The 21869-nt window shown below is 40.0% G+C and overlaps 1 protein-coding gene across 3 annotated transcripts in view; it reads left to right on the forward strand.

Moving 5' to 3' along the window:
- Positions 1 to 5066: 5066 nt before the first annotated feature.
- Positions 5067 to 21869, forward strand: part of LOC129832918 (insulin-like growth factor 2 mRNA-binding protein 1) — a 59852-nt gene continuing 43049 nt past the window's right edge. For all 3 annotated transcript variants that reach the window (XM_055897044.1, XM_055897045.1, XM_055897046.1), the window contains exons 1-2: positions 5067 to 5814; positions 7035 to 7095. In XM_055897044.1, the coding sequence (XP_055753019.1) occupies positions 5640 to 5814; positions 7035 to 7095 (236 nt within the window). In that variant the 5' untranslated portion in view covers positions 5067 to 5639. The remainder of the gene's footprint in view (positions 5815 to 7034; positions 7096 to 21869) is intronic.

The following is a 21869-nucleotide window of genomic DNA, read 5'->3' on the forward strand; positions in this document are numbered from 1 at the left end:
TCAAAGTTCTTGAAATTTTGTGTGTCTTAAAGTCATGATGGACTGTCATTTCTCTTTGCTTATTTGAGCTGTTCTTGACATAATATGGACTTGGTCTTTTACCAAATAGGGCTATCTTCTGTATACCACCCCTACCTTGTCACAACACAACTGTTTGGCTAAAATGCATTAAGAAGGAAATAAATTCCACAAAATAACTTTTAACAAGGCACACCCTTTAAATTGAAATGCATTCCAGGTGACTACATCATGAAGCTGGTTGAGAGAATTCCAAGAATGTGCAAAGCTGTCATCAAGGCAAAGGGTGGCTATTTGAAGAATCTCAAATATAAAATATATTTTGATTTGTTTAATTCTTTTTTTGGTTACTACATGATTCCATATGTTTTATTTCATAGTGTTATGTCTTCAGTATAATTCTACAATGTAGAAAATAGTACAAATAAAGAAAAACCCTTGAATGAGTAGGTGTGTCCAAACTTTTGAACTTTTGACTAGTACTGTATATATACAAAATATATATGTTGAATTGACACATAGATGTAGTGAAATGTGTTGTTTTTACAGGATCAGACATTGTAGTACACAGTACACAGTACCCCTGGAACAAATTAGGGTTAAGGTCCTTGCTCAAGGGAACATCTACAGATTCTTTCACCTTGTCGGCTCAGATATTCAAACCAGCTACTTTTCGGCTACTGGCCCAACCCTCTAACTGCTACTCTACCTGCTGTTGTTACGCAGACATTCATGTTGCTGGTAGACCAGTGAGCTAGCAATGAAGAAGAATGAGGCTTTGGAACACACAACAATGCACGCCCTTATGATGTGCCATCAGACATCAACTTACATAACTGTTTTTTGTATGTGGGAAAACCTTTCATTGGGGTGTCAGAGTTAGTAATTGACAGTGCATAGCACTGATTGAACAGCATTGTCTGTTGTTACCTCTATTACAAAGTTACCGTCAGTGTCCCCCTCACGCATATAGCAGCAGAGGGATGGTTGAAAAGCACAAATAGGGGATTCTGTACATCAAAAGCACTGGTACTCCTGTATCCTAGATGCCGCCTCCTGCCGTTGTGCACTTGAGCAAGGCACTTACCCCCTTAACTACTATGGCCGACCCTCTGCTTTAACTTCGCCACCCTCTGTGTGTGTAGGCTATTGGTGTATTTCGAAAAGGGGTTGGGATAAAGTAGAACACACATTTTTGTTGTTGAACATTCGTGGACAATGGGCAATAAAATGATCTTGATTTTCAATATGCTGGATACTTAATCCAGAGGATCTTGACTGGCTTGGTAATCGAGAAAAAAGCAATTTTTGGTAAATATTAGGTATGTGAAGGATGGTCATGCTAAGGCAAACAAGCTGTGAAGGGAAATAAGTGGCTACAGTATACAATATTTTTCTTATTTAATGAAATGTTTTCCAAAGTCCCGAGGTACTGGCTCCCCCGAAGATTAGTGTGTAAAATCTATTTTAGACATTTTATTTTGATTTTTTGTTGTTGTAATTAACTCTTAAAAGGTCAAGTCTAAAATCAAAACATTGGAACATAATGGCATTGCACATCTCACTATTAATATCCTCACTGTGATGAGGTTTGATATAAGATCCCTCTTTTAATTTTTGCATCACATCATTTCCATGATTTAGAAAATGCAAATTTAGGTACCATTGACTTGCATTGGATTGCCGGGGGACAAGTTACCCTATTGGAGAGTGGGCCAGTTAGCCTCAACACACTTACCTTAAATTTGACTGGTTTGTTAAAAGCTGATTACAATTCGTATCTCTAAACAAGTGGATTATGTATCTACCCCAAGGGGATAGTTTTCCCACATTACCCTACATATTACCTCAACTACCTCCTACCCCTGCACATTGACTCGGTACTGGTATTCCTTGTATATAGCCTCGTTATTGTTCTTTTATTATTCGCTTTTTTTCTTATTTGCAAATGTTTTCTTTTTTCTCTTACTTTTTAACTCTTAGTGCTCGTAAGTACTTTCACTGTAAAGTCTACACCTGTTGTATTTGGCACATGTGACAAATAAAATTTGATTTGATGATGAAGTTATCAGAACCTCATTTGTTTCATTAAGTTATCAAAACCTTTAAGCTAGGTTCAATGTATGCCATTACCAGTGTGTGTTTTACATACCAGTGATCCCATACAGATGTAGGATCTTAATTTGAGCCAGTTTGGTACAGCAGAAGAATTATACCGCAGCAACAGGAAATGTGAACTATTATGTGGATTATAATTAATGGACATTTTTATGAAGGTTAATACATTTTTCTTAATGGAAAATCAAGTCTGAAATTTCAGTGGAAATTACAAACTTCAAAAGCCTTTTTAAACCTCCTGCAATAGAGTGATCAAATTAAGATCCTGCATCTGTATATACCAGTTCCCTATCAAACACAGTTGTGTGTGGTTCTCCATAATAACTGCATTGATCGTTTTAGTGAGTGCAACATATTGATACAAAACACACTCGAAGACATAAGCAAAAAAACATGACTTTGTAACCTTTCCATTTCGACCATTACAAGTATTTAGAGTTATTAATTTTGTTGTCCTCAGAGTATTTTCTGCAATTTATGTTAAGTATCTTGTAATTTGACCTAGCAACCTCCCGGGTTACAACTTCATTTCCCTAGTGACTAATACTTCCACACTGTACCAGACTGAATAGCCTGTTTACAGTGGGCAACGGTCTAAGACTCTGCATCTCAATGCATTAAGGTGCATTATAGTGCCTGGTTCGTATCCAGGCTGCATCACATCCGGTCGTGATTGGGAGTCCCATAGAGCGGCGCACAATTGGCCCTGCGTCGTCCAGGGTAGGCCGTCATTGTAATTAAGAATTTGTTGTTAACTGACTTGCCTAGTTAAATAAAGGTTAAATCAAATTTTAAAAAGTACGATAGTATAGGAACCAATTAAGCTTTGACTAGACAGTTTGTTCTAGAATGTTATACTTTTTGCACCCAACAAATTACATCAATGATACAACACAAAACATGCATTTGTTATTTGTGAATTGACTCAATATTGAGTGACATCTACTATTAGTTTTTTTGAGCGACTGGTGCCATTGGTCATAGCTTTCAACATACACATACACATACTATTACACTGTTGCGAAAACATTATATAGGGCGGGCCAAAGGCTAAGGCAGTTTCTCCTTACATTGGTCTTTGTGAATCTTTATAACCTGGTGTGAAGTCCAAGTCCTCATTATCAACTCAATTATCCCAAAGTGTTCATTATTCTATTGTTTTATGTATTATTGTAAGTGTTTGCCTATGTTTTTTCTCTAATGTTATGGATGTTTTTTTATCTAATGTTATGGTATGTTTTGGCCATATTGCCTTTTACAGTTTTTTAAATCTTATAACTGACTTTTATTATGTGCATATGTCTGTTTGTAAAAGGTTTTTTAAAAGATAAAAAGTTAACATATATCATGTGGTTACATGGAATTTCAAGTTCTTGGTATAATAACTACGCAGTACCTATTCTATAGGCTTACTCGTGGCTAATTTGAAACAGAATCTGGTCAGTTTCCTTTCAGTACAATTCGGCCATTGTTCTATCTGCAGTTACTGTGTGAAGCTGAAGAGGTATAGGCTATAGATGATGTAATTAATATCTAATAGATTCTAGAGTATGTACGTGAAACTTAGGTTTTGTCATGTGTGATTAATAAAAAATAAACATTTAATTAGCATAAAAATAATTTTGCTATTGGTTCTCAAGCGCACGACTTGCATGTTTCGTGTAGCATTAATTGTTATGATTATTGTGATATTATTGTCAGTTCTATAACACATGTGTTATAACGTGAGTCGTTGCCATGTGTTACAGATAATAAAATTGTTGGAAGATTTTGAGTTTTTAACCCTCCAACGTCTGTAGGCGAGCCATTTTACAACTAAGCGATACAGTATGCCTGTATGCCACGTTGAATACAGTATAGGCTGCAGTCTCAGTAGTCAACCTAATGGCTCAATGCAGCTTCATTATCGTATGATTTATTCAAAGTAAGTGTTCTGTCTGTAGAGATAATTGCATGATTATATTAAACACACGTAACTCACTATAACCTAAGTTCGTGACTATCCATGATGAAGTACACGGCGTTCGATGGAGCACACTACGCACACTGACTGCAACAGAAGCTCTACCATTTCCCCTTCCAATGAAAAGCTGCTCTTTGCGCTTTTGGGGCCTGCACCATTGGATCCTCCATTTTGCGAGCTGTCAGTTTCCCCAAAGCCCTATGATGAAAACGGAGGAAACCAAGATCTTCTTTGGCTTTGATTGCCTATTTTGCCGAGTTGTGTTAACCCAAGCGGCTTGGGCGTATTTGCATACCATGACTATTGTCATCCACTCCTTGAATATTGATACAAATCAATGAGAAACTTGTAAGGCTGTCTAAATGGCCAAAGAATAACCTCAAACCAAGGACTCGTTGCTCGAGCGAGGCCTTCTAGTTTCAGACGAATGCAACAATGTTACGAGTGCTACAATGAACCCAAACAATGATACAATGTAACAATTTCCTCCCACGCGGCAGTTTGTTACAATGTATCTTGCTTGACTGCTGTTGGCCTCCTTGCCTATGTCACAACCTTTTGTTAGAGCCTTTTCGAAAATGAGTTGAAGCTCATGATTTTACATTTATGTAACATCCTCCTGGCGACCAAATTCTTTACCACAATGCATATTCATTGGAGAGGCGGGATGACTTCTAGAGCTGGGCTGAAGAGAGAATGTCATGACCAAATGGTATATGAGCTAAGAGCTGATATTAAACTACGGAGACCACAACTCGCACACGTCCGCCACCATAGTCATACATTGTGTTCTTATCCAAAAACCTGCGAATTATTTATATATTTGTAAAGGACAAAACACACATCCGCATCTTGAAGGAAGTCTCCCCTCCCGGTGACTGATATTCCGCACACAAGCCCAGCACACTCGCGCATGTGTGGGCTACGTATGCATAAAGCCTATACGCACACAGCACCGTGGCATAGCACGAAGGCTCGCTGCGTACACTCATCTGGGAAGCTACGCGGCCAGGAGGCTGGCCCTTTCTCTAGCTACTCGAATACCACGTGGTTTCCTCGCTGCAAACAAAAAAATTGTGAATTCGAGTCGGTTTAGAGGCGGTGCCATCGCCAGGCAGAAGGATCTGTGACAGTGCAGAGTACAACTCGAGGTTGAGGGGCAGAGAGAGGAAAACATTTCTCCCGATCCCGCCATACTTCTACCACTATTCCACCATAACCACCATTAAATTAATTCAAATTGATCCATTCTACATTGTGCGATTCATTCGCTTGGGTTGCTGCAGTCAAGGTTTCTCCACTTCAGTATTGGACTTAATCAGACTACAACACTACCCTTACTTTCAACTTTTTTTCCTTTTTCTTTTAGTTTTACTTTGAAAATAAATGTATTTCGTTTTCTTTTACTGCTTGTGGACATTTGCAAGTGTTTTCAACCTGTGATCATCCTGGGTAGTTCTATCTTGTTGCGTTCTCAAAGAAAAAAAAGTTTTGTTGCTCAGATTTTTTCATTTAAATTGGAGGACCTCTATTTTTCAACATGAACAAGCTATACATTGGAAATCTCAATGAAAACGTGACTGCGGAGGACTTGGTTAAAACCTTTGACGACAACAAGATTCCATACTCTGGGCAGTTTCTTATGAAAACTGGCTACGCGTTTGTTGATTGTCCGGACGACCAATGGGCTATGAAAGCCATTGAAGCATTTTCTGGTAAGTAATTGAACGTAAATGAGCACTTCAATAGCGTCTTACCTTTATGTAATTTAATTCAATAGGGAAACCACCAAGGCTCAAATATATAAGGGTTTGCCCACTCCCCTCAAGCGTCCCAATGTTAAAGATATGACAGTAGAAGATATGATAGAATTAAGAGACACTTCGAAGAAAATATATTCCATGGCCCTATAATAATCGACGAAAGGTTTATGAAGTGCTTATCCGAACAACAAGATACTCAACTTTTACAGGGAGAGGGGGCCCATCACATAGGCCTACCTATTTGAATGTGAACATCAAGATATCCAGATTTCTCGAATCGTATTATATTTTAGGTCAATTTACATAAACGCATGTTTAGTCCTGGATATGATAGCCAGATACCTATATTTCGGCCCTATGGCCACACGCTTTTATTGTACTTACCGAAGCCTTGCTCTCTGGTGCCTTGTATGACTAGGTTCTGTGTACTCGGTAGAGCTATAGAATTAAATCTTCCACCTCCCCCTTTGGCGAATAGGCCACTATAGCGATTGTATGTGTAGTTTAAAAGCATAAATCGAAACTATTCTTTCATAGATGAATGGCTTTGATTGCCTTGACCATTGCATTGCCAAATTACTCCCCCATTCTTCTCACAAGTCACGAACGGGCTTGATTTCCTTAAATGCATCTTCATGATTTCCTACATATGTAGCATGTGACGTGTGTTCTATATAGCACGAAGGACGCCATGCTGCTCGTGTGTTAAGCCTGAAATTGATCACTAAGAACTCTAGGGCACGCAAATGTGTATCTTCACCTTTTAATAAATGTTTGACAATGTCCTTTTCGAACGGCCTATTAAGTTATACGTGTTCTGGTTTACTGTATGTGAATGAGTTGTGAAAGATCAACAATGTGTCTACGTGATATAGGAGTTGATGAGTTAATACACAACGCAATTGTTGAATGTCTTTCCAGTTGAGCCAAGAGGGTAACTTCTTCTTGCCCATCATCTTTGAATGACAGGCCTATTGCGTTATTAGACCCTAACTACAAATCTCGAACATTTATTCGTGCACCATTAGACAACGTGAGACACACTTAAGGAACACACAACTCAGTCACGTGGTAAATATTATTTCCATATGGCAAATAAATACAATACGTTTTCTACACTGAATGGAGGACATGGGCTGGGTTTTTTTTCAACATAAACATTTATTTTACAGGTAAAGTGGAGCTCCATGGGAAACATATTGAGGTCGAACACTCTGTCCCTAAGAAGCAAAGGTATTTAGCACCCTCCCCCAATAACACTTCAGTTGTTGCATCTGGTAATGTATGGATTCTGCTGCAGAAGGGACATGTTGCTATTTAAGTTAATGCACGCATTAGATGTCGAGTTATATGCCTGGTGTGTGGATGTAGTAGTACGACTCGCAAATCCAATATTTGAATGAAGTTTTTTGTATTTAGTCTACTCTTTCATTATATTGCTGTGAACGGTGTGGTCCTACTCATGTGTGGAGTATGTGGTGTCACGAGTCTTGTCTACGTATGCACTAATGGCTACTCTTAAAACGAAAATGATGAATGCCCATTAACTATTGGGACACTTATTTGTCACAGAGAATATAATATTGGTTGCAACGTCATCACTTTAATACCTCATGTTCATTTTACCTCCTGAAGGCCTTGTCATAGGCCTAGGCCTTCCTGTGTGCAGAATTATTTATTTATAAAAAAAAATGTGTAGGCCATAGCTACTTTTCACATTTTAAGTGTCATGTTCTGAAGTTTAATGGCATTAGTTACGTGATTACATTGTGTATGTTGGTAGTATATTTTCATGCACAGCCTAGAGACAATCGATTTGCTATGTCAATATGTGGGATTGAAATGTGTTTAATTCACGTCACGGCAACCACTGAAACTTCAGTAATTTGTTGCACAGCGATTATTTATTATGAAGAGCGTAGCCTTTAAATTACGTTTTTGCTTTTATTGCACACGAACGTTGTTTTGGTGTTGTCTGGGCGATGTTTTATTATGTCGAATCACCAATAAATTTGGTCTCTAGGTTAGAAATGTGAAAAATACTGTTTCTGGTCATTAATCATGAAGTAGGCCTGTAGAAAATACATGGTTATATGTACATGCATAGGCTATGCCTATTCTTGCTCTGGTCTAATTCGTATTTTCTCATTAAACATACATGTGTATGTGTGTATGGCAGTAAACACATATTGTGCTGAAATGTAATGCAATACTCACATTAATTCTATGGACCGTTCGGTCCAAAATTATTTCAGTAGCCTAGGTTATTTATCCTATCTATTTAGACGCTATAACAAAATGAGGGCATTGAGCCCTCCCTACATTACAGTTGACCCAGTTATAAAAATTACGAAAGTTTAGCTTAGTTTAAAAAATATTCATTACCATTAACCCTTGAACACACTTATGTTATTTTAAATTATTAGTCTAGGAAAGAGCGGGTTTGAGATTAGGCTGTAACAGTTGTGAGGTTTGGCTAACAGTTTTTAATTCAGGTGTAGGCGTACCTTTTTTGTGCATTTTTTTTTTAAACGATATTTAATCAAAGGCAATTTATATTGATTTGCTAAATATATTCTAACCTATGTTAGGCCCTATCTGTAAAAGTGGTATGTATGTAGGCTGAGGTAAACGTATAGACTACATACAAGTCTGTAATAGACGGTAGCCCTGACAAGGAAAAGTCATGGCTGTATTGCAATAATAATATAAATATATTTTATAACCTACCATTCAAGTGTCATTCATTGGTGGATTTTATGCCTATAAGTGAAAAACAATTATAACCCTAATTGATGCATATAGGAATCGTATAACCTTTGTCTGAATAACAAATGCACGGATATGCATAGGCCTATGGGCAATTTGAACGAGTCTATATGTCCTAAATTACCAATCTTGAATGGCTTAGATAAACATAGTTGTGTTGAGGTTTTCGCCCATGAAATAGCCTACATTTCAGTGTTACTGGAGAGGCCTAGTTTTGGTTATACACAACACGTGGTCACCCCCACTGAGAGAAGTCATGCAACGTCACTTGAGTGGGAAAAATGGCGAGCCTCATCGTGAATGGCAAAGGGTGTCCTTTTTCTTTCGTTCATTCACTGCTGCAAAGCTCTCACTCCTCTCTATGAATGTAGCAAAACTGTTTAAGTTTTATATTCTGATGATCTTAGGCATCTATAGGCTTTACCACGAAGTTAAACATAGGCTAAAAATGAATGTTTCGACTAGGCCTAATATCTTGCTGACACTCAAAATGGCCGCAACAACTCAACTAGCGGTGGCCAAATTCTGTTAAAACAAGCATTAGGAATTTAAATTCACGCAAATACATGTTTATAGTTCCCTCATTGTCACCCGAACATATACATTGTAGGCCTATCAATTATTTTGGAAATTATGTAAACGCTAATACAGTAGCCTATGCCGCGTTGTGTTGTTTTAGATTTCCAATGAATATGCTACGCAAAGCCTCATTTGATTTTGATGAGAAGCCCGGGCATAGGAGCTTTAATGAAAAACATTATCATTTGAAGAAGGTGGTCATTATATGAGGTTTAGACAATGGTTCAAACTGCTCATTTGGCTCAGTCCTCTTCTTGAGCAACCACGTGACTCGAGTGCAACACCAACTCATTGTTCCATCTCATTTCGTCTACTGTAAAAACACTAATTTTGACAAATAGGCTATTTGAAGTCACTTCAGCATATTATCTTGATCTCGTTTGTTTTCTGCATACTGGTGCTTAAATTAGACTACTCTCCAATATTGAATCTATATTGTGTATTTATAATTGTTTCTTTGTATTGGCTTACGTTGTCACCCTTGTTGATTAACACAAACATATATCTTCACAAGTCGTGTTTTTTCTGCAGCGTCCTAAGTATTGAGGTGGGCTAAAGTCCGTGAGTGACGTAGACCTAGAGTACGATGTAGAGTTGTGGTTGTGTGTCAGAGAGAGGGCGCGAGAGAAAGGTGAGAGGGGAGGGTGATAGAGAAAGGATCTTCAGACATAACTCTGTCCCTCCTGACATAAGTACATTCACCATAAATTAGAAATGTATTGACGTTGAAATGTCCTACAAAATCAAATCAAATGTTATTTGTCACATGCTTCGTAAACAACAGGTGTAGATTAACAGTGAAATGCTTACTTACTATTAGAATTCAGCTGTTGTGACAACTCCTAGTTTGTATCTGATGTTTTAAGAAAAAATGGGAGACGTTGTTTGAGATGAGTAAGTTAAAGGTGCAATATGTAGAAATCACTCCGCCATTTCCTGGTGGCTAAAATTCTAATAGTTCATCTGATTTCAGTTTGTTTGACAAAACAAGCAAGTGTAGAGAATCATTGTACCATCTAAACCGCTATTAAATAAATTTTCAATAACAAACAATATTGTATTTTAAGCTGTTTGAAGCTAGTGTACAAATTGAAAGTAAAAGACCCCAAAATTAAACTTAAGAACGGGAAGCATAGAAATAGCACACATAGAGCAGATATACCGCTTCTTAGACTTGCTTTCAGTGAGAATGAAAGATCTGTTACTCACATTTCTATGTGAATTTGTCGGGTCACCCAAAAAGTTACATATTGCAGCTTTAAATGTTATCTATTTTTGGCATAGTTTGCCACAACTCTTAAAAGCAACTGTGGAACATAATGTTTTTTTGTTGTTGTGAATTTAAAGGAGTAGTTCAATATTTTACAACTTGGTGTTAGATGCGTCCACACCCTGAAAGTAGTCTATGTGCCAGGAGAAACTGTGGTTCGGTTGTCTTTATTAAACAGCCACTTCAAACTTCAACTAACTTTAGCCACCACAAGCTAACAATCAATGGAAGGGATGGGAGGATGTTAGCATTTTCTAAATGGCCAAATCACCTTTAAGGAACATCAAACCAAATATGGAGTTGATTTGAACTGATTTCAGGTGATTTGCAAATACTTTTTTAAAAGCGTGTTCCTTTGTAGCTCAGTTGGTAGAGCATGGTGCTTGCAACAGCAGGATAGTGGGGTTGATTCCCGGAACCACCCATTAGTAAAATGTATACAAGCATGACTGTTAGTCACTTTGGATAAAAGCGTCGCTTGTGTTAGCTGAAATTTGTAGTGGCTGTTTAATAATGAGATCTGAACACTGGATTACAGTTTCTCTTGGCCTATAGACAACTTTCAGGGTGAGGAACCATCTAATATCAAGGTTGTAAAATAGTGAACTACTCTTTTAATAATGTGTTTTGGTGTGGGTGTGTACAGCTTTTGTGTGCACCACACCTCTTCCACTCACACTTGCACACAAACCCATGGCCCTGCTTCACTGCTTTAAGCTTAATGAGGAAAGCTAAATTAGCTCGAGCATGGCCGTCTGCAATGACGTGGTGGGCCTATTTTGATGTGCCTACACTTCTGAGAGATGTTGAAACAAAGGGAAGTTCCAGACGCCCTCTTAAAAGCCAGGTGCTGGTAAATGTTTTTATTTACAATAGCCTACTACCTCCCCCACATCACACCCCCCTCCGGTATCACCCAACACCACCCTGAGAGAACCTGAAACAAAAAAAAGAAAGGTTGATGTCCTGTTGTGACATCATGACCAGTGTTTGCAGGCCTCCAGGCCACTTGTCTATGCCCAGTGGGATGCAGCGATTGACAATTGAAAGCTTTGGGCACATCTGTATTTGGGGAGCAAGGTAGTTGCTGGAGTGCTTTGTGAAAAAGAAAACATGCCGCCTGTACTCCTGATTGCGTTCATTACTGTAAATATCTATATATTTTTTTACTCTTCTGTAATTATCCTCCCATTTGCCTCCTATCCATCCAGTATGGCTTTCTGTTACGGTTGCGCTTATGTGCACAAAAGACGTTGTCTTCTGGGTTTTATAGAATTGGAACTGAATGTATTAGTTGTGTTCGTCCTCTTATTGGTTGCAAGAAACATATTTGCAAATTTACAGTTTTAAAGTACGGTGGTGCCTTTTGTTGTTATATAGAGGGTTAAATGGGGGGGGGGGGGGGTTCAAGGGTGATTTTATTATGAGGGAAAAGCCCAGTATATGATTATTCAAATAATGTTTCACAAAGTTTAATTGAAAATGTTTGAAATTACTTTGAAATGTACATTGAAAGATGTAAAAAAAACAGGTCCTATTGTTTTTTGTTTTCTTTCCCGCGTTGCAAACAAACTTGAAATATGTGGCACATATGAAAAGTCCTTGATCTGCATCAATCAAGCCCCTAGTAGTGCTGTAGCATTGCTCCCATTGCCTGTCTCAGGCCAGCAACCAGCAAACTCACTGTTTCTTCCTCTTACGATTGTTCTACTACCAAAGGCAAGGCGAGGGCGGGGGCGTTGGGAGAGAGGGGGTGCGACCAATCAGCTGGCGAGAACACCTGTGTGCAGCGCCGAGAGGCCGTTGACGCTGCAGCACACAAAAAAGGCAGTCCCTTGCTCCCTCCCTTTCCTTCTCTCTCTCGCTCTTTCTCACACACACACATCCACTCACAGCTGGCACACACACCCCAACCTCTCACACACCCAGAGTAGAAAGACATGTTCTGCGCTCTATTCCATTCCTGATACATAACTTTTTGCCAGCCAGGCAGAATGAGAGAAAGAGTGTGCGTGCGAGCATCTGAGTGAGTGAGTGAATGAGAGAAAGTGAGACAAAAAAAGAGAAAGAAAGAAAGAAAGAGAGCTGTCGTATACATGAACGGCGCGCTCCTCTACAGGGTCATATGATTAGCTGCTCGCTCCCTTTCCGGCGGCTTCAGTTGCGGATTATAGTGGAGGGAGAAGAGGCAGGGACGCTGCATGGAAGGACTTCCTTATGGGCTTTCAGAAGGAAAGAAAATCTAGTGGGGGGTTGTGTGGGTTGTGGAGATGGCGAGAGAGACGTGTCCATTTCTGTGTGTATGTATTGGAAAGAGGGAAGGGAATCTGTTGGAGGGGGCTAGCTGGGGGGAAATGTGCACCGTCCCTTTAAGAAACCCCCAACCCCTTGCTAATGTGTCTTCCCCCTCTCTGGTTTGGACCATCTGTCCTGTTTTTAAAGGGGTTGAGTCCTACTCCCTTCAGATCTTCTCACAGCTTTGGACTTGCCATGGACACCACTAGCCTCTAAATCCACCCCAACCCTGTCCCCCTCCCAACGCACACACATCAACCAACCATGGCTGCTGTGGAAAAAATGCAGGGGGATTGGCAACGTGTCTCATAAATCTTGGTAAAAATGTGAACCGTTGACCTGGAAGAAGCCAAGGGTGAAAAGAAAGAAAGGCAGAGGGAGAGGACAGAAAAAATAGGGTATCTTTGGGTTTTGTGTTGAATGGGAGAGCCTATATGGCTGTGGAGCAATGGAAAAGAGCGACCCACTCGGCTGGGGTGAGTGTGCAGCCAAATGGATTTGTCTCCATGTGTAGGAGTCAGGCTTTTCCGAGCTACAATTGAAATGCAAGGGAAACCAACCCATCCCACCCTTCACACACACACACACACACACAAACACAGCAGGGAGGCCCCGGGGTAGAGTTGAGTTGCCCCTGTGTGGACGGACGGAGGCTCGTCTCACCGTCCCACTCCATCCCACCCATCCAAGGGCACGTCACCCAGAAGAAGCCTCCTTGAGAGTGTATTTCTCCAGGGGTGGCTCTGCACCAAACAGCTGGATAGAAAGGGCAGTTGACGGGGCAGATGAGCACAAAATGCACAGGTTAACTATAATAACAAATTGGGTGGACATTCATGATGCATTTTTAAAATGTGTTTTTCATGGATTAGTAGACAGGTTGACACTTATAGCTCAGACACTGTGGTAGGCCTGTCAAACATTTGCCTTCAGACAGTAATTAGCACCTCTGAACAGTGTTGCCAGTCAATCACTTTTGTGTTCATCCAGCAAAGACCTTGAAGTCATCAGCCACTCAGCCGTGTTAAAATACTCCAAACCAGAAGGTGGCAGTAGCGTTGTTTGGCAATACATGTCCGTGTGTGTTGCTTCTTTTATGGTCTATATTCCAATGTTGGCTAGCTATATAGCTAGCTGCGCTAATGTTTCTATTTTATAGAACGCCAATAGCTAGATAACTACCTAGCAAGATGATAAGATCATAATCCCCTACTGCCAGTGCCAGCCCATAGCCAAATATTTAGCTAGCTAACGTTAACATATTCTCTAGCTAGCACAGCATAGCTAGCTAGCTAGCTAAGCAGACAGACATATCATGGCAGCTAACACAGGCATCTGCTTCATGAAAACGAATCCATTGTGATTTAATTATAGTGTATATGCTAGTTATCTAGCTTGGAGGAAGTGTTTTGTGTTGTGTGCATTGCACTAGTGCACTTCGCTTGTTACCATCCCATAAGCTACATTGCATATGAAGTGTGACTGGCTCATGACATTTAAACGGGGATGTAAAATGCCCTACTTTTCCCTTTTGTTGTCACTCCTGTTGGCTTCCTCACGTGGGGGTTTATGCTCTCTGATTGTCTTAAAGTCAAGTTGTTGGCCACTGACGAGCATTACGATTCTACAAGTAGAAACGGCAGGTTCATTGCTACCGGGTCGGCACGAAGCAGGTACCAGTTTTGTCTTATCAAGAGAATGAACGGCATCCCACAGTGATACATTTCTGTCTGATTCGTGCTTTAGGTTGTGCCCATACACTTTAAAGTACTTTGTTAAGTTAAATCCGGTCCTTTACTTTCCTTTATAATATTATACAGACTGTTCAATTTGGTTTGAGTAAAAACATCAACGTAGAGTTAAATAAATGCCATATAGAACATTTATGAATGGAGTAGAACTGAAAGTAAGCGTGCCTTTTGTGATGTCTAGCCTGAATCTGAAGAGCTTACACGACTAAGGGGAGTTTGTTGATTTGTTTTAATTTATCACATTTATTTACTCTGGATAACACAGTCAGCGGATGTTTACTTACTTACCTCACTGTTCCTGGAATACAAAGTCTTCAGCCTCGCTGAGTCTAGCAGAACGTCTTCTCCCCCCAAAAAAGTACTTCTCTGTGTTAGGGGCCTCCCGCCCCCTCACCCCTGACCTCTCTTTGTGTACCTTGTGAACCGGCCTCTGGATGCTCGGTTGGGTGAGGAACACAGTAAACACTCCCAAAGTTGCCCCCCCGGGACAAAGCGGAGGGGGGGAGGGGTGTGTGTGCATGAAGGGGTAGGGAGACGGCAGGCACTGCCCCTTAGACCTAATTACTTTAAAATATATTTTGCAATGGGAGAAATTTAAGATCACGGAGCTATAGTTTTTTATGTCAGTGGTTCTTGTGGCAGACTTATTCGGTGTAATGAAAGTCCCTCTCTTGCTATCCATGTGGATCTTTTCAAACCTGAAGTTGACCTCTTTAAAATGTAACAGTGCTCTATCGTTTTTTGTTGTTGTTGCTGCTGCTTTTATAGAGTTTTTGCAAACTTCACGGGAAATATGTGTACCACGGGCACATGTCAAAGGCACATTTTTCTGAAATATTCTTTCTATCATATGAACTGTTGAGGTTGGGAGATGTTCTCTCTTTAAGTTGTCACATATAGCTTCTGCTCCAATATGATGCAGCTTTTTGTAAATAACTTAACCTGACACAGTAACAGCTAGATCCGACTGACATCCTCGTATTTAGTAACTTTGTATTCAAATGTATTACACTATCAGTACGTTTGCTGTGGTCTGTGGAAAGACCCATATGTGGTTGTCTTACAGTCACTGCATTCAACTAGGTAAGTCTCTGGTTAACAGTGTCTGCTAAATGACCCATCTATAAAAATGTATTCAAGGACAAAGGCTCCTTTAACACTGAATACCATCTCCCCTCTAAATGTGGAGAAGGTTAAAAGATGAATAGCATTATGGGTGTGCATCTTGTGCAATCTTCTTCATTTTGTGAGTTTGACTCATCAAATTGAATCCGTCTGGAGGTCAAACATCCTTATTGGATTTCTTTCCTTGACTTTGTTTGGCTTTCCAAACTCGATGCGGACAAGCTTGTCTCGTTGCCTTGTTATGGCTTGTTATGAAATTGTCTATCGGTGCTATGTCTATCACGCCTGTTCCTTTCTATCCTACCGAGTTGAAATGGAAAAGCAAGGCCAGAGGGAACAGGACAGAGCCTCTGTATTCTGCATCTGCAAACCCAAAGGAAGCTAAGATAAGCCTCCGGGCTGCAGCTCTAGATGGCGTACATTACGCTGCACCTCTCAGCACCTTTGGCCACAGTCAATCCACAGGGGGGGGGGGGTCAATAGGCAAGACCAGAGTGTCACTGTAAATGACTATATCGATTCATTGGAAATTGAAGGACGTTAGAACAAACGAGTGATAGACAATCATAAGCTACATCCCACTGCTAAATGTCTTTTTTCGTTTCACTGTGTGAAAATTCCAACTGGGTACATTATTATAAAGGTGTGACTGGCTTATCTTTATGTCTGTTTATTAAATCAACGGATATTGAAGTAATGTTTTCATTGGGAGAAATTAACATCTTGTTAAAATCTTATTACCATGCTATTACCACTTCCTGTGCTATAATATATAGTGCTGCAGAGAGTTTTAATGTAGTTACATTTGGGCGTCATCAAAAGATTGCTGAATATTTTTCACATGTAATTCACTTTAAGTTAATGACCCACCTTGTAGACAGAAACACTTGACATAGCATTTATTTTCTCAAAACTTTGCTCTTCATTTATTAAACAGTTGAAATTAAGCATGAATTACTTCACAGTTTGAATGGATAAATGTTGATTATTCCTTTCAAAGTGACCGAGCTATTCTTTTTCCACGGTATCCAATTGGTAGTTACAGTCTTGTCTCATCGCTGCAACTCCCATATGGACTCGGGAGAGGCGAAGGTCAAGAGCCATGCGTCCTCCGAAACACAACCCAACCAAGCCACACTGCTTATTCACACAATGCCCACTTAACCCGAAAGCCAGCTGCACCAATGCGTCGGAGGAAACACCATACACCTGGCAACCGTGTCAGCGTGCATTGCACCCAGCCCACCACAGGAGTCACTAGTGTGCAATGGGACAAGGACATCCCTGCCGGCCAAACCCTCCTTTATCCCAGACGACGCTGGGCCAATTGTGCGCCGCCCCATGGGTCTCCCAGTCGAACCCAGAATCTCTAGTGGTACAGCTAGTATTGCGATACAGCACCTTAGACCACTGCGCCACTCAGGAGGCCCTTCCTGAGCTATTCTGATGTTGACTATTTGTGTAGTTTTTTGCTTGAGTATACATTCATTAGTTCACAAATACGTTTGAATGTGTTTCCACATTTTGAATGGATAAATATTAAATGCCAAGATGTTGATTATTCATTTCATAGCCAACGATGTTGACAATTTGTGTAGTGTCAACAATCTTTCTCTCCTTAGATTTGGTTCACAGAATGAGAAGAGTCCCTTTTCACTAGCTCTGTTGCATTTAATCACCTCTTCTCATAAAGGACAAATGTTGTTTGCCATGAATGTGCTTCATCATCCACCTGGTTGATCAGCCAGGGCAGCCATTTTGTTCCAGAGTGCTCCCTGTACACTTGGACACCAATGAGCAGAGAGCCTGGTGGGCGGGGCTTCCCCAGTCAGTCCCTTTGCTGTTTTGTTCTGCTTTTTAAGAGGTGTTGCGTCTCATCGTGTGGATTTTGCAACTGTGTTCCCATCTCCTGTCTGTGGGTGTCACAGTGGGGCTTCGGTACTGGAACGTGGAAGGTTTCGTTCGGGAGAGAGAGGGTCTTTTTTTGCTTGTCTTCAGAAATCCTTGGCCCACTTCTCAGTGATGTAGTCCATGGGTTCCATAGTAGAGGGGGTAGAGCTCTAAATTGTCTGCCAATTTCTATACATTTTCAACAACATCAAAAATCCTAGTTTGTATGTCTTTAACATCCAAATCCTGTTTCATATGAGTGGATTCCCACTCAGAGCCTAGCTCTCATCATTGACTGACAAGGGGGTTTGCAGATCCCAGGTGTGGAAAGCGTAGGTGCTGTAAACCTTGTTAAGGACAAGCAACAGATGAAATTCCAGTGCACATCTTGTATGTACCGTACAAGGTCATTAAAGAGCTGAGGAAGATAAAGCTTTCGTGGACGGCATGTCCTTTGGCAAGTTGATTTCTACATTTTCTAAGTTAATGATCTGTTAAGAATTAGTTCCACTTTCATAATACATTTCGAATAGCTCAATGAAGTTATTGAAAGACTGTCTGCAGTTTGAAGTGGGAACGTGATGTAATGGGATTCATGGTAGTAGCTGTAGGAGCACGATCTAAGGATTGTGGAGTTGTGTGGGGCCAAAAAATGCAGAATTGTGTTATGTTCTAAAATTAACTTACGATGGGGTTCTTGGATTCTAATCAGAATGTTTACCTTTTTGTAATGAATAACTATTGATTTATGAAATATTGTTTTTCATATGAATCATGATCGAATGCTGGTAACATGTTTGCCCTTAATGGAGAAGCTGTTAGTACTTTTTGAAAACTGTCTTCAAATGAATTTGTTAAATCTTAATGACATTTTCCATAGTATTGAATTGAAAAATGAAATATGTCTTTAAAGTATGTAACATGACATCACATATAAAAGTGTTACTGAACCTTACTGAACTGTGGTTTATAAACAAATTATTTTGTTGCATCACAGGTGAGAAAGCATTGTTTTTTTTAGACATTCAAAATGTCCAATTATTGAGACAACGAAAATAATTGTGACTGAATTGAGAATAGAGTTACAGGTCATTTATCTATATTTTAAAGTACGTCTTAGTGACCAAATAATAGCTCTGTCCTTCACAGGTCAACACTCTCGGTATTGCCATGCTCTATCAGTGCATTGAAGTCATCGCCATTTTCCCAACTAAACTAGTTACTGAAAGACTAGACTACTTCATGTAAACCTTCGCATACAGTTAAGAAGGTTGTGATGTATCTGAGGCACATGCAAGGGCGGCTTGATATTTGTTAACAGTGATGTGTTAATGAGGTTTCCCTTACCAGATCCATTGACCTTGGTGACCGTTTGAGTTTTTTTGTAGCCCTTTCTTGCAGTCTAAAGACCTAGTGACCTCATGGGTGGAATGTTATTCATATTTGTAATAACTTCATAATTAATAAAAAAAATAAAAAAAATAAACCGCCAAAAATCCAGTGTTTCTATGTCAAACGCTTTTCTTGTATTTCAGTCTTCTGTGATGTATATAAAGTGTAATATTGGGATGCAAACTGTTATACAATGTTATACACTTCAAGACTATAGCTGAAATTGTACAGGTAGGTGTCTTCTTCTTTTTTTAAGCCTATAACCATGTGTATGAGGTGTATACTTTTGTTTCAAAGTAGATTTGTTTAAGACTACCAAGAAACACTCTGTGTGACCCTGATTTAGCCTACTCCAGTATTAAGGAAATACTTAAATATATAAAAAAATAAGCCTATGTCAAGCTTTAAAATGTGTATAATTAGAGGGCAACATCAATGGAAGAAGATAGACATAGTCTAATGTTAGTGAGGATGATTACTTTAGATGTATGAAGATCAGTATTTGGATAAGTTGATATAGACATGTGGATATAAGGTGGTAAGAAGTGGGTGTGTCAAATGATATGTAAGTATTTTATTATTATTATTATTATTATTATTATTATTCTCTTATGAGGCCTTACAGAGCCCCAGTGAAGACCCATTTTCTCCCCTCCATTCTTTTCCCCTCTATCGCTTCTTCTCGCTCTTTCTCTTTCTCGCTCTTTCCCTCAGTCTCACAGCTCTGACTCTGAATCAGTTAAAATGGAGCCTCCAGGTCACATGTCTGCCAAACAGGCATGTGCTGGTATGGCCATGCTATCCCCTTGCGCACGCACGCACACACAAACACACACACACACACACACACACACACACACACACACACACACACACACACACACACACACACACACACACACACACACACACACACACACACACACACACACTCTCTCTACAAGGCAGAGGGAGCGAGGGCAGCTCACAAACCTACACCCTTACTCAACCCCCCTCCCCCATACCCTGAGTGAGCCACCTCATACTAGTCACTTCCTCATACTGGGAGTGTGTGCCATGTCACTCACAGGACACATGCTCACATGGATGTGAGTGTGGTGTTGGATTTCTGGATTAAGATTTATTTACTGAGTTGCTGAGCACATAGATCGAGGAGCGATGAGATCTAAATCTATTGAAATATGTTCCATATTGATTTTGATTTTGTCCAGCAGACATGTATGGTTGCTTTGTTATTTGAGAATGCACGACTCTATTTTTCCTCTCCAGTTGTGGTTGCAGGCGTCATTTCAGTCTCATGCGAAAAGGATGAGGTTGAACACACTCTGACCGATGTTATGAATAAAACTTGTTTTTGTAGGGTTTTCAGTTAAGGGTCTAATTAAAATGACTGGCATGTTGGGATGCCATTGGGTCAACATTTAATCATTGTCTTCATTATCCACATACAGATAACTCCCAAAATAAAGGAAACACTTGAGTAAACGAGGGTTCTGGCAGCTCAGTTATGGAGTGGGGTGCATTTTCCTGGCATGGTTTAGGTCCTCTCATCCCCTTAGAGGGTAAGGTAAACACCAATAAATACACAGCCAGCCCTTCTGTGTGATCACCTTCAACCTATGGTGAATCACTTCTATTCTGATGGGAGTGGTCTCTTCCAGGATGACAACAGAAGTATTACTAGAAGTGAAGAGGAATTGAAACACATTTCAAATCACAAAATAAAGAAAACACCAACATAAAGTGTCTCAATAGGGTGTTGGGGCCACCACACTTTATGTTGGTGTTTCCTTTATTTTGGCAGTTACCTGTAGGTTTGTTAACCAAGGTGTTGATTGATCTCTGCATAGTGAGTTTGAATGTTTCAATTCCTCTTGACCTCTAGTAATACCTCCGTTACAAGACTTTGTTGATAGTTACTGTATTGAGGGAAAATGTACTTACTATGACTGTGATATGCGGTTGACTCACCTAGCTATCTTAATAAGATGAATGCACGAAATGTAAGTCGTTCTGGATAAGTGCGTGGGCCGAATGACTAAAATGTAAATGTTAATATTTTGAGTCTGGGAGTTTGATAGATTCGTTGAACGTTGATTTTAACACACATGTACAGAGCACCCCTGCCGTTTGATCATTTCTTAGAAGAACTTCTGATACCTCAAGTAAATGTGAAAAAAGATTTGCAATCTACCTGAAACCATGCAATGGAATTATGACGTAGTGTGTCCTTGCGTCAATGCTCAAGTATTGAGCAAAATGCTTGACATAAACGTTATTTGTCAACTAGTTTAGCTGTATTAGTTTGAACTCGTTATTTCTCTCCCCTAATGCTATGTGGACTGTACCAAACATAACAAATAGTTAACAGAGTTGAGCTCTAGTGTTTCTTAAAAATGTATTTTTTTTTACTAGAATCCAGAGCCCAAATATCTTTGCCATGTTGATTATCAATGATCATTACCTGGCGTTCCTCTATCAATGTTTGGGGCAGCAGCCATGGCGCTGTGTTGTGTGTTGGAAGTTGCACATGAGGAGGGGACAAAACGGCGGGAGGACGGGCGTGGGTGGGGCGCCTTGGCTGTTCCTAGGAGTCAGTTGCATATAGAGTGGACTGGCCCCCACATTCTGGACGTTCTATAGGTACTCGGGGTTCATTGATTCAAAACAAAGTCAGAGCTGACGTCACACCCTCCGAGGAAGAAACCACCCTCTTTTTTTTGAAACACAGGAACATTGTGGCTCCAGTTCTCTCTCTCTCTCTCGCTCTCTCTCTCTCAATCTCTCAAAGTGAACTTTGAAGTTGGAGATGCTTGTTACATTTAGTGTTACATTTAGCAGAGTTTTCAAGTAAGATTATGAGAGCTGTTTGTGGTCATATTGATGAATATGGATATTTTGGTAGATGTTTTTAGAGGCAGGTTTTAAGTGTTTAT

Source organism: Salvelinus fontinalis, chromosome 34 (genome assembly GCF_029448725.1).
Source record: "Salvelinus fontinalis isolate EN_2023a chromosome 34, ASM2944872v1, whole genome shotgun sequence".
Lineage (NCBI taxonomy): Eukaryota > Metazoa > Chordata > Actinopteri > Salmoniformes > Salmonidae > Salvelinus > Salvelinus fontinalis.